The sequence below is a fragment of the Hesperophylax consimilis genome, chromosome 9 (genome assembly GCF_061612785.1).
Source record: "Hesperophylax consimilis isolate HC1 chromosome 9, BYU_Hcon_1.0, whole genome shotgun sequence".
NCBI lineage: Eukaryota > Metazoa > Arthropoda > Insecta > Trichoptera > Limnephilidae > Hesperophylax > Hesperophylax consimilis.
In genome coordinates, this window is record NC_142844.1 from 15,365,413 (window position 1) to 15,379,311 (window position 13,899).

Below are 13,899 nucleotides of genomic sequence, written 5' to 3' on the forward strand. Positions count from 1 at the left end.
ATACGAGAACATAATTAACAGTAGCCACCCTATTTCTCTACTTATAATTATAATAATTACAGTAGCGCCGACCCTATAATAAGTAGATACTTATACGCAATTACGTTATTTGACAACTACATAACTTTATTTAACTGAAACTGATTTAACAACTACACAACTTTATTTAACAACTACACAACTTTTTTTAACAACCACACAACTTTATTTAACAATATGTGTTGTGTAGGTGTTATAAAGTGTTCGTGTAATAATAATTTTAATTTGAACACTTTAATTTAATATGAGTGGGATAAATTGAATTACGTGTCTCGCCTGAAAAGTCAAGAGCAGCCAGCGACGACAAAATATTTTATCCCAAATACCAGATGACAAAAAAATCTGACGTATGAAGCACAATTATTCTTCATCTGAAACTTTGTAAAGAAAACATTTTTCAGCTAAATATTTTATGTTGATACCGCACAAGAATTCCAACTATCCGGAGCCAATAGAACTATGGATTACCCAAATGGGGTATGTTGTGAATGGATATTTGGGAATTCAAGAAGAATGTTGGTCTTTTTCAAGTGCGATACTACGAGTATATAAATCTATCAGGAGGGATACAAATTTAGTAGAGGATCATTAAAAAAGGTGAATAGATTCCATAACACTGACTACTGACGACTTTTTATTTGGTTTCTAAAATGACGACATTAAATGTGAAGTTACACATTTTATTTGCGCAGGCAGGGATTCGAATCAGCATTAACTGTTTTAAAGGCCGGGCTTCTTACGGGTGATACATACCTCAAGGGTACCCTCAGAAACTCCTGAAGATACTCGTACCCCTCTTTTAGAACCGCTAATCTAGAGATCAAAATGTATCACTTCATTCATCCGTAATAATTTGCCAAATAATTTCAGTGTCAGTGAAAATTCGTTATGTAGAACAAACTGTCCACTAATTTTCAAATGTTTTTACTGAGAGAGAAAAACATGATTTTTTTGCAATAGGTTTGTTTGACGAAAGCGATAATAATAATACATAAGACAAACGCAAATATGCCATTCAAACGGACCACCTGTTATTTAGATGTTTCCTAATCACAACTCTGCGATAAATGATAAGCTCTATGTTTATAACTCGCTTATTGCGAAACGGGATTCGACGTTAATCTTATTGGAATTCGGATTAATTCATAAATTTTATCAATACTCAAAAAGACATTGTAAGCCGCTAAGCCAGTTTGAAAAATCTAATACTACGATTATCTAATAATACTAATTACAAGTTTATAATCGCCACATAATCTCGCATTATACGAATCTTTAATAGCATTTTGGCGATCATTTTTTTTAAATGCGATTTAGGGTCCCAATTGCTTTTAATCGTCTGCAGCCAGTGGGCTATGGCATCCATAATTGGGGTATTTTTCTGAGGATTAAAATAGTGAAAGGGAAGGAGATGGGGAACAGGATGGTTGGCTTATTCAGATATGATCACAAAACACGACAAAAGCCATTCAAGTAACGTTTCGACGATACGATCATTTATCTACTCCGACCACTTTATTCTCTTCCTATACATGTCAACACATTTTATTAAATTTTAACATAATAGTAATATTCCGTGTAAAGTGATGAAACGGACAGTTCCAAATGAGGATACACGTTATATAAAAAAGGTTAAACAAGGAAGCCAACGGCACTCAAGAGTCCATAGATTTCTAGATAATTCATGTGATTAGATTCACTCAACTGAAGTGCACTCAACGCAAAAAATAAATAAAGCTGACGAGTGAGATAAATCATAACAAAGTGTATTTTCGTATATTAGAAACCACACCGAAACCCTCATCATAGCTGCACCTAGAATCTAATGCCAAACACAATAATATCACAGAGCAACGAAGTACGATCGCATTTATTTTTGAACATTTAAAAATAATTACATAACACCACCAATGGCGGTTCATCACAAATAATAATGCCACCCAACTTCTGACAGCTGCGTCCAACTGGTGGTCTTGACTCTTGATGCTTCCGTGTGCTTTTCTCGTTCTAAACCGCGAAATAATACTGGACAGATCGTGAACATACGAAAAACTGCTTCAAAGCTCGATAAATTCTTCGACCCTAGAGTACATTCAACATAGTTCTACGTATTTAACGAATAGGTCCGACACAATAACGTAACAATTTTAGCACGTGACACTTGACGGATGGTCTCCGTGCTATAGGGGTAAGGCCCTCGACAGTTCCAAATCTCGGCATACGCAAGTTTAATTTAGGACGGGTTGTTTCGGAGAATCTGAACAATTCATCAAATTTCAACGTTCATTTTCGGGTTCTGTGAAAGACTTTTTCAAGTTCTGTTTTTATTTCAGTTTTGTCAAGCAACTAGCCTACAATGATATAAAAACAGAACTTGAATAAGTCTTTCACAGAACCCGAAAATGAACGTTGAAATTTGATGAATTGTTCAGATTCTCCGAAACAACCCGTCCTAAATTATTACTTATTTATTTTCATTATTTCATCCAGTACATAAATGTATTGCTGAGGAACACCAAAAATATGAACTCTGTGCTCAATATATTTTCAGATTAATTGAAACAATTATAGACAAGTTAAACAGCACCGGCAAAGATTTAACCACACGGCCAGGGATACGTCATACTATTAATTCTTTGTTGTATTTGTAACTGTTTGATAAAGCTTTTACACCAGGGTTTCCTAAAAATATCTTTACGTACCTACTTCGCGCTGATGAACATTTGGTAGGTATTATATATTTTGGATAGCTGAAAGAAACATATGTTAGTGGGACTGAGAAGAATTTGAAAAATATAATTAATGACAGCTTATTTTTCATCGGGTACCTACTTAAATAGCGGATGTGAAAGATTTATCTCGAGTTTTCCTGGAATACCAAGACTGTCACTGAGTTATATAAACCGAAGAAAACATTTCCACCTGTCAATAATAACCTGATTGTACAACTAGGCACTATAATTTACAGATTGATCGTACACTTGGCGGAGAAAAAAAAAATTGTCATGATAATTCAAGAAGAATTAAATTGACACTAAACATTTTATTTATGCAGTATCGTTTTATTATGCAAAGAACTATAAAAATGTTCATCCGTTAAGGTTATCATACCCGGTTATCATATTACCCCGGCACCAGATCAGAAGTGCTTCATCTCAAGTCAGAATTCAGAATTCTTTGTATGAAACTCCATACGGCAAAGCACACTAATCAGCATCGTAACGGCATCGCCTCGCCTCGCTACAGGTAAATGAAATGAGGCGAGGCAGTTTCGATCTGATGCCGAGCTAATATGTGTGCGATTACTTTTGTTCTCCACTCATCCAACATTCTTACGTAGAATTATTAAGTAAGCATAGTTCAGTTATAAATTTTTAGGCTTTATATAAGTAATATTTTGTATTGATGTGGCAGAAGTCGTGATTCCATCAAACCTTGAGTCCATCCAAGTCTTGACTAGACATTAGCCTTATTGTTTTTGTGCCCTATTTTTGTCAAAGCTGTAATTTTTTAATTATCCCGTATTGTAATATATTCTTCTTGTATTAACAGTATAATATGGAAATGTGTTGTAATTTGCATGGTTCGGTTTCATTTATTGGTTGGTTTAGTAAACAAATAAATGCTACTTATGCGCAATGAAGGTCATGGTGAGAATGCTTTACGCTAATATTCAGAATTTTACCTTTGTAATTGGCTACAAATCAGAATAATAAATTAGTCACGTCTACCTAGTTACTTTCAAGTGGCTATGTCATCTGATAGCGCTTACAATTTTCTAGTAAAAATGCGATCGTGAAATTTGCTGTGAGCTGTGACCACGCACTTTGTGAGAAACAGAAAAAAACTTTTATTGCTGTGAAAGGTAACCGGATAAAATAGAAAAGTTACCAAACAGAACATGAGAAACATAATAAGGTTAGGGGAGTTTAGGTTAGGTTAGGTTTTGTTATGTGAGAGTAGGGAAGTTAGGTGAAGTTAGGTTTGTCAAGGATAGTAGTTTGGTGTTACTTTTCTGTTTTGTCACAGTTTTGTTTTGTCATAGAGGTATTTAAATTGTTTTGTTGACAAGTTAATAGCAGTTTTCTTCTCGTCTTACAGTGTTCCGGAAAGAGGGAGCCCGAGCAGGAAATGGAGGCCCAGAAGTGGGTGGAGACGGTGACCGGTGAACGTTTCCCTCCCGTGGCCTTCGAGGATGCCCTCCGCGACGGCATCATCCTGTGCAAGCTGATGAACCGCCTGCAGCCCGGCATCATCACCAAGATCAACGTCACTGGAGGAGACTACAAGATGATGGATAATCTCAGCCAGTACGTTTTATTTCATCTCATAAGTGCAGTGCCTTTACATCGCCCTTGAGGTGATTTTTCACAAAAATGGCGCTATACAAATTATCCATTTATTATTTTTATTCACTACCCGAATTCAACACTCGAAACAATATGGCGTCTGATTCTTAATAGTCAAAATATTTTTTATTTCCAAAACGCTATAGCTCTCGATAGAAGTAATGAAATAAGTCAGCTGGAAATATATACATAGTCCTAAAAATCTCAGTAAAAAATTTGTGCTAATATCATGACATCAGAGCTCACCGATTTAATGTTTTGATGAGACATGTAAAAAGATGTTCTGTTTATTTTTTTAACTTTATAGCTTTTTTGTGCAAGCATATCTTTGAGTGAGTAATCATGCTTATCTCTTTAATTTTCTTGAAAGAAATGACTCTAAAATCTTTTAAATAATTATTTTACTTTATTTTCTTCCTGTCTTTTTTCTTCATTTTAATCTTTTTCCTGCCCTTCCCTTTATATTTGTATTTGTTTTATTTATTTATATCGTAACTTACTACAACACATGACATAAATAAAATCATGACATTTCGACGCAAATTAAATTGGACAGGTACCTAATGAGAATGCGGGTGCCCCTAGCTCATCAAATTAAATACTTCATTTATGATTTTGTAAATGTCTTCTGCATTTTGAGACCTGTGATAACTAAATGTACATACTATTACGTACATTCGTAAGGATAAATAAAGAGTTGAGCCTTAACATTTCGCAGGCAGGGAGTTTATTTATTTTGGCACCCATTCAAGAAAAAACGCTAAAAGTTCTGTAAAAACGCATAAATTAATGATTTATTTTAAAGTCCTACAGACGACTTTCTAGTGTTTTACTACCAACGAATTTTCTTATAAATATAGGGTTTTCCAATAAGAGGTGTTATTTTGATATTCAATCGTAAAAGCAGAGGCGGATTTGCCCTTAGGCCTATGTAGGCCCGGGCCTAGGGCGGCCAGATATTAGGGGCGGCCAATCGTGACAAAAAAGTCACAGATGATAACAAGAAATTACTTCCTAAGTACCTAAATATTCTACGTACGAAATAGCGATATGCAAGAGCGTGTTCACACACAGCGCGCAGCGCGCCCCCACGCCCTGCAGCCGCCCTCGCCACACCTATCATGCTCCGTCGCTCGCCCGCTCGCGTATTTCCAATCCCTACCGTGATTCAGTTGCGCTAGTGACTGAACCGCGTTAGGTATTGTTATGCATTATAGCGTGTTCACACACAGAGCTATAATATGCGTGGGATGGCGTATTTCAGCATATCGCTCGCCATACTTTCCAATTTGGAATGTACGGCGAGCGATATGCCGAAATACGCCATCCCACGCATATTATAGATCTGTGTGAATACGCTCTTAATCACCTTACAAAAGCTATAATAAATAAATAAATCAGAGATTATAAAATAATACAATAATAAGATGTTATTTATGCCAATTATGAACTTTCCACTGATGATAGTGAATAATAAAGTGTGACATTATAAAGTTATTTTCTTTAAAAAATAAAAAAAATATATATTTTTAGTTAAAATCTATGAAAAAGGGGGGGGGGTGGAGGAACGTAGGAATAGGATTAAGAGGCAAAGGATTTTTATTTCTTTTTAGCATTGTTCTAAAGTAGCCTACGGAGTTCGGATTTGTGACATCTATGGTCAAAATAGATAAAGCATTGCAATTTGCAATAGCTCCGTGTTAAAATAAACGGCTGGCCAAGAAAATGTTTTAAATAATTAGAATAAATGTTTTACGAATGGTAGGAAATGTGGTCCATTTTTGGACCGAAATCAATCGCATAAAAATAAAAGTGGTCCGTTGTCCATTTTTCGACCGAAATCGTTCCAGAGGAACAAACCCGCGTAGGGATTGGAAATACGCACCCGCTCGCGAGAGGCGACAACAGTAGGTGCCGGCAGTGGTCAGTATGCCAGTGCCCAGTGTGCGTACAGCAATTGCAGCGAGTTGACGAGCGTTTTTCTAATTTCTTAAAGGTATTCGCGACGCGACGTGTATGTACTGCAATATTAACAAAAATCAAAATATTTTACAGGACGTGGACGATACCTCACGTAAAAAGTGTTATTTCGCACAATTAGATATAGATGGAAATCACCATGAATATGGTGATGCTGTGTGGAGGGTCTTTTTAAGGAAGAGAAGGATAGGTAGTTCTGAAAGGGAAAATGTATGAGGGGTGGGTAGGAATCTGGGGATTAGTGTGTCCAGGAGTGACATACGTATGAATACATCCCTCCAACTGCGGTGCAAGGCGATGGGTCAAGATAGTCCGGCTGGAAAGGTCAAAAGGCCTCCCTCACCCAGTCTCTCTCGATCCGGCCCGCCACGCAGCAGGTGGGCAGACGTATCCGCCACCAAGACCTGGACAAATCTCACCCCATGAACCATGAATGATAATGGCAGGAAAATTAAAACGGTTTTGACCCTAGGAACTTACTGAAAAGTTTGGATTCTCTTGGTCAATATGATGGGTACTGAGAAAGGGGCGGCTACATGGTCTGGGGCCTAGGGCGGCCAAGACTGCAAATCCGCCTCTGCGTAAAAGATCAATGGTTTCTTTGCTTGTGTGGCACGTAGCGCCGTCTTGTTGAAAGTAAACGTTGTCCAAATCAATACCATCCAATTCCGGCCATAAAAAATCATTAATCATCTCTCAATAGCGCAATCCATTCACCGTCACTGTTGCTCCAGCCTCATTTTCGAAAAAATAAGATCCAATGAATCTGCCGGACCATAAACCGCACCAAACGTTGAGGATAGAGAGGCTTTGAACAATAACTCTTTGGTTTTCCGAGCCCCAGATGCGACAATTTTGCTTGTTGACGAAGCCACCGAGGTGGAAATGGGCCTCATCACTCAAGATGATTTGCATTTGATTCACTCAAGTGAATTTTAATAATTTAAATGCATCGTTGAAACGTGTATCATTCCATTTTTATTAATTACGTAGTTTCTACTTGTCAAATGTCAAAAAATGACAGCTTCAAAAGTAACACCTACCGAAATAGCGGGCTATTCAAAATAACACCTCTTATTGGAAAACCTTCATTTAAATTTTACGAATTATTGCTCTTTTTTTAAAAGGGTTAATATTTTTTAGTGTTATAAACATTTTGAAATATGTTTTACAAGTAAACAAAAAACACCTTTCTGTTACATAAGGTCTGTGATTCTATGTGAAGTAATATGTTTTTAAAGTATATTTCGTGAAGGTATAATTTTTTTACGTTTTATAACTAAATATCTCTTCTAAAACTACTATAATACTATTCGATTACCTACCGTAATTTGAACTTAATGTGGTCTAATATTTGGACTTCATATCATTGAGATATAACCCATGGCCTTACTAATAAACTTGTTTAAAATTTTACCCAACTGATAAACCACCATTAATGTACGGTAAATGGTTGTTTTCAGTTGTGTAAAATGTAAAACACGTTTATTAGTAAGGGTCGTTAGGGTATTATTTGATTGAGGGGTTCATTTTGACAAAGGTACGTCAAGGTTTCTTAAAATAAATCATCAATGTTGACTCTGCCCTATTTTTTGAGATGCTCTCTTTGCTTTCATACCACTCCGCTTTAGTAAAATATTGCTGTTATTTCTTCAAATTTAATAAATTTTGAAATTTTTTGACTGCAGGTTCCAGAAGGCATGCGTGAAGTATGGTGTCCCCGACGTAGACCTGTTTCAAACAACCGATCTGTGGGATAGGAAGAACATCTCTCTAGTTACTTCCACCATCTTCGCTATAGGCAGAACTGTAAGTATTTGCATTCAAATCTGCAGGCTCAGTTGTCAAGACTTCTCCGAAATCTCTGATTATTTCAAATAGTGTAATATACCGAACACCCAGGACCTAGGTAACTTTATAGTTCCTACCCAAGAAATCTAAATCTATTATATAAATTTTATTATGAAGTTTAAAAAAAGAAGAAAAATTCCTGTACAAGGTTTATATTATGTTCAAATGGGTTATAAAACAAACTAAAAATAAATAAAATCTTTATGATCTATTACTTCGAAGTGGATTCTTCCGCACAGATTAATCTGTATATTGATGACAACGACAAATACAGACTAATAAATATTACAGTTAACAATTTTAGTCTGTCCATTAATTTGTTTTGTTATATTCTTATATTTTGCCAAAGCGGTATTTTTTTTAAGAAGCTTCAATATTTTATTAATTGAACAATGCAAATCAGTCAAACAAACAATAATTATTAGTAAAGGTATTTGTGGGTTATTACCTTCTCTAAGTCCATATCCACATATAATTAGGTAGGTATATTTATAAAAAAATGTACTGAAACTGACGTTATAATTATGACATGACTACCATAACACGGGCATTAACCTAGTATGGTAATTGAAAATTGTAATGTTTAAAAATCTATGAAATAAAAGAAAAAAATCTTATTAATTTAGCTTGTCGGCGCATGGGTGCGTGATTTGAAATTGTATTCATGCGTAATGCGTAAAAATATTCATGTTGAATGAACCTTTAATTTTCATAATTGGAACTGATAAGTTTAAATCATATCGGATGAGCGATAAAACAGGTACCGAAATTATTTTATTAATTAATTCTCTATCTGAAATGTGTATTTCTTTTGTTTAAATGTTTGTGGATAGATGTCATAAAAACATCTTCTATTGAAAGTCCTGGGGCAAATATATTTTTTAAATAAATACTTCATTTTCACAAACCCTACAATAAAATTATAATATTCAATGATTTTTCACGGGTCTGCGCTAGTAAACTTACTAATTTCGGTTGTCCGTTATTTGAAATATTACTGGGAAATGAACTCTGTGGGAACCTACCGGCAGTCAGGAAACTATTTTATTTTTCATTGAATTGATAATTCCAAAGGAACCTATTTGAAATGTGTATTTCTTTTGTTTGACATATTATAATTTTTCAATTATTTTTTTACTAACGGTGTTCATTCGAAAGGTATATTTCTGACGTCTCTCCAATTTGTCAACAAAATCATTTTGTAATAAATAAAATTAAATATAAAGACAATGATCCCGTGGCAAATATTTTATAAATACTTTCAGCTTCACAAATCTTACATCACGTGAATTTTAAAGTGCCCTAGTTATTATATAATAAAATCATTCCAAGATGATTTTTTTTTAATTTCAATAAAAACTATTATATGAAATCATATTTTGCTAAGCAGGTTTTTGAAATATAAATGCCACTACAAAGTGCGCATATTGGACACGACTTTTTAAGTATTTTACCAATCATCCATACATATAATAGTCACTAAGTAGTGCACTTTCTCTGAAAATTGCATATTTATGTAATTAAAATTATATACAAGTAAGTTAAAATCGCAAATGAAGATACCATTACCCTATGATTAAGAATTACACTAGAAATGCCTTCCGTACAAATTTCGATGAAAAAACAGGTCTATTTAGTCCAATAATCCAGAACTCCGTCTCTGCTACATTCGCCTGACATCTCTATCCCATTTGAATTTCGTAAAACACAGTTTTGTGTTGGAAATTTATGTCTCGATTAGGCAAATATTTGGATCACGAAATACGCCCACAAGGCACTTCTTCCAGTATCCACCCAAAAAGCAAAAAAAATATTCTAATCTATTTTTAATAGGTAGGTAGTTAATTAAATCCATTGGTTGAAAGTAATATCGACTTCGGAAATGACCCAACTCCCCATGTATCTTGCCCATTATTTTTATCTCCACTAAAAAAAATATTAGGTACCTATCACATAGTGCATTTAAAAAAAACTTGAACACTGCATCGACTCCAGTAATATGTTATATCGATTTCAGGAACTAACCCATTTCCCTTACCCTTTAATTTTACTGCCCAGTACCTACCTAGATTCCCTAACGTGCAAGTGCACCAACCAACTCAAGTTATTTTTTAATCGTGTTTCTTCCTCCCCAGGCCTACAGGCACCCCGAGTGGCGCGGTCCCTGGTTAGGCCCCCGCCCCTCCGAAGAAAACAAACGCGACTTCACTGAGGACCAGATGAGGGCCGGTGAGGGAATTATCGGCTTCCAGGCCGGCAAGTTTAAGGGGGCCTCGCAGGCGGGACAGAGTTTCGGAGCCTCCAGAAAGATCATCCTTGGAAAGTAATCGAAGCATAACAGACTCCATTTTTTATAATTTATATTTAATTTTAATCGACGAGGCAATGGAGGATTTAAAAAAAAAGTTTTACCAAATGAAGTATTGCCACACCACAAAATGATATTCTTTTTAACTTTTTATAGCCGCATATATAATAATATATTCATATTACTTATAATTTATAATGTTTTGTGCCAATGAATCGCTTCTTCTTGAAGCCATTATTTTTAATATAAAACTCAGCTATAACGTTTATTTTTAGAAAACTGAAAAAAAAAATGTTCTACCAAATGAAGTATTGCCACATCACAAAATGATATTCTTTTTAACTTTTTATAAATATAATATACGCACTGTTACATGCAGTATTTTCATAAACTAATTTTCGAAAGGGTAGATAGGTACCTACATTTGCACGGAGATATTAATGTTTGAATTTCATTTTGGCTAGATATACCTGATCTGTATGGTTTACTTGTATTTTTTTTATATCAATGCTATGAAAATTATTTGTCTGACCTCAGATCTGTTGTATAAAGATATGGTGAGGAGAAATAAAAGTACAATGTAGCATTATCAAATAATTGGTAAGATTAATTCTATTATTTTAATCTAAGCTTGTATTTACTATAAATATATTTTATTTCAAAGAAACATGTTTTATTTAATCACGCCGTCCTTTCAAACTAAAACCCTATCAACCGTATAAAATATTTTTATGATATTAAAATATGAAATGCATGACAAGCAATATAACTACTCGCTCCTGATGAGATGAACATTGTTCATGAAACATGTAGTGTAGAGGTTATAATATAAGTGATGCAAACAAAGTTATTTGTGTATTATTCTAATAAATAATGACACCACAAAGTAATAAGCTTTCAGAAGAAATTTTATTCGAAAAATTAACATAAAGGAATCATAAATTAAAATATAAGTAATTGAAGACGCTATCGGTCACCAAAAGACATTAAGTAGAAATAAATGGTCCAATATTAGTAGTGCTGTAAACAATAGACCTCCAGTCTCTATTTTAATAAATCAAACTTAAATACCTACCTACTTTATTATAAACCAAATAATATTTTAGAATTATTTCACATAAAGAATTATACAATTTTTCCAAAGAAACGTCACTATCTCAATGACAAATATTTTTTATAACTTTCTTCAGGGAGGTAGGTAGGTACCATAATATTAAAAAAATGCGAATAAGAAAGTCATAAACAGACCGTTTCAAATTTGAAAATAAAATCTTTACTGAAACCTATCCAATTAGCCATCTAATTAAGACGAAGTAAGGCTTGCTGAATAATAAAGTGGATGATTTTATAAAACGTACACGGAACATATAAACAAACTAAGACATGAAATGCCAGACGGTCGTGTCAAAATAAGACTTCGCTTCGCTCAGTCATCTGTATCACGAATATTATTAATTACTTTCTGTAAGGCTAGCTTTAGGCTGCCTTTACACTTGGAAGTTTTTTCCTGTAAGTTGCTCACGTAAGCGACTTACGACAAATTTACCAATGTAAACGTTAGACTTGTAAGTTTTTTCGTAAATTTACGACTTCTAGCCAATGGGCATCTTGCATTTTGAAAATCCAATACGCCCATTGGATAGAAGTCGTAAATTTACGAAAAAACTTACAAGTCTAAAGCTAGCCTAAGAGGAAAAAACAACAGTAAAAAATAACCTAAAAATAATGGCTTTTATGCACTGAAATTGGCACAAAATGGGGAATTTTTCATTATGTCTAGTTACGTACCTGAAAATAATTTTGAAATTACGTCAAAGAAAAAATGTACAGATCTACAAATTTTTCTGTGCAGGTTTCAACTACCTACCCTACCTACCAAATCAAAGAACGAAAGAACTATTTTATAAGCCCAATTTTTTTTTGTGTAAGTATCAAGAACTTTTACAGCAGCGACGTCTCTGACTGCACAATTAATTATATTAATAGTTAAAGTAATTTCATGTCCTTAGTTACAATAATTTTACTAATTGTAAATTTAGGTTGAAGGTTATTTTAATTTCTCATTGATAAAAATTAAAAAAAAGTACCTATATGACGTTTTGACTGCAATAATTATGATTAATTTTACGAAAAAAATTGTAACAAAAAAATAATTGCCACCCCGCAAAAATAATATATTTAAAGCATCGTTTGAAACATTATAAAGTATGTATACGAGGTTTGCACTACAGAATATATTATAATAATATTTTTTCGCTTCAAAACAATTTTTTCATAAATGCCCCGTAAGCATTTTAAAAAGAAAGCTGTGTACCTACCTCACAAATCGTACGAACTTCACAGCGGTTTCGAGAATTTTAATTTGACAACTAGTAACACTTTTGTCGAACTTCATTGAAGGCTGCTCAAGATTTCGATAGTATGATTACAATAACATTATCATTAATTTTCTCTTGTCACATAAAATTCCACCCATTACTTAAGTCTACCTAAATGTTTAAACGTTCCAATGAATAAGGTTCTTACGTTGGGTACTGCCAGTTCAGCAGCAGACGAATCTCAAGGTTAGTCTACTATTTGACACAAAGTATTTTCATCAAAACTTTATTTTTGATTAGTTCTAATAAGTTTTCTGGAATATCATCGATCAATAGTGCAATAATCATCGGTGATACGAGCCAATAAAATGGGTTAAGTCGCGGAGAAGTACATCTTTTCGAACAATTCGTTTTAGAAGACGCTTCTCTTGCATTGTAACCAATTACAGTAATTAATAAACTGTTGTTAAAATATTCAAATTTGAAAAAGAACAAACATGAAGTCGTCTAAAGTTCCATATAACGAGAGTAAGTTTAAATTTCAAATAACTTTTTATTTTGTTAACTTTTTAACTATCTGGCATGAGGTACTTTTAGTTAAAGATGTATGTGGGAGTACTTGTTACTTGTTATGGTAGTCTAGTAAGTACGTGTCTAAAAACATTGAAAAAACAAGAGTAACATTGTGCAATGTCTCATTTAGGTGAAGTCAGAAGTAATTGTGAGAGTGTGTGTAGCGATGGCTCTGGGAATACAGTTCAGGCCGCAGGAGGAAAGCCGCGTATGGATGTCGTCTGTGTTATTGATATTGTACAACCAGAAAACTTGGCTCACAGAAAGAAGGCTTTGGAAGAAGTACGGCAAGCTACTGAACTAGTCAATGCGAATACCCACCATATCCAGGTAAGTTCTAAAATTATTACCCTTTCTTGAATTGGTGTAATTAAATAAAAGTTTGGGAACTTTTCAAACTTATGATTATAATGTTTGTTTTACATTTATGTTGCAGTACATTTTCAGTGCTCAGAATGATTCTTTGATGAATTATTTCATG

The 13,899-nt window shown here is 34.1% G+C and overlaps 2 protein-coding genes across 4 annotated transcripts in view; both read left to right on the forward strand.

The window, feature by feature from the left end:
• LOC149420958 (muscle-specific protein 20-like) overlaps positions 1–11,194 on the forward strand; it is a 45,848-nt gene extending 34,654 nt beyond the window's left edge. Inside the window, exons 2-4 of the mRNA XM_089635314.1 lie at positions 4,141–4,349; positions 8,057–8,177; positions 10,355–11,194. Coding sequence (XP_089491440.1) covers positions 4,141–4,349; positions 8,057–8,177; positions 10,355–10,546 — 522 coding nt within the window. The 3' untranslated portion in view covers positions 10,547–11,194. The remainder of the gene's footprint in view (positions 1–4,140; positions 4,350–8,056; positions 8,178–10,354) is intronic.
• Positions 11,195–12,908: 1,714 nt separating this feature from the next.
• Positions 12,909–13,899, forward strand: part of Ask1 (apoptotic signal-regulating kinase 1) — a 44,654-nt gene continuing 43,663 nt past the window's right edge. For 2 of the 3 annotated variants that reach the window (XM_089635646.1, XM_089635648.1), the window contains exons 1-2: positions 12,909–13,091; positions 13,549–13,748. In XM_089635646.1, coding sequence (XP_089491772.1) covers positions 13,037–13,091; positions 13,549–13,748 — 255 coding nt within the window. In that variant the 5' untranslated portion in view covers positions 12,909–13,036. Of the gene's footprint in view, positions 13,092–13,245; positions 13,374–13,548; positions 13,749–13,899 lie in introns of those variants that run through there. The other variant, XM_089635647.1, reaches the window with a different exon arrangement.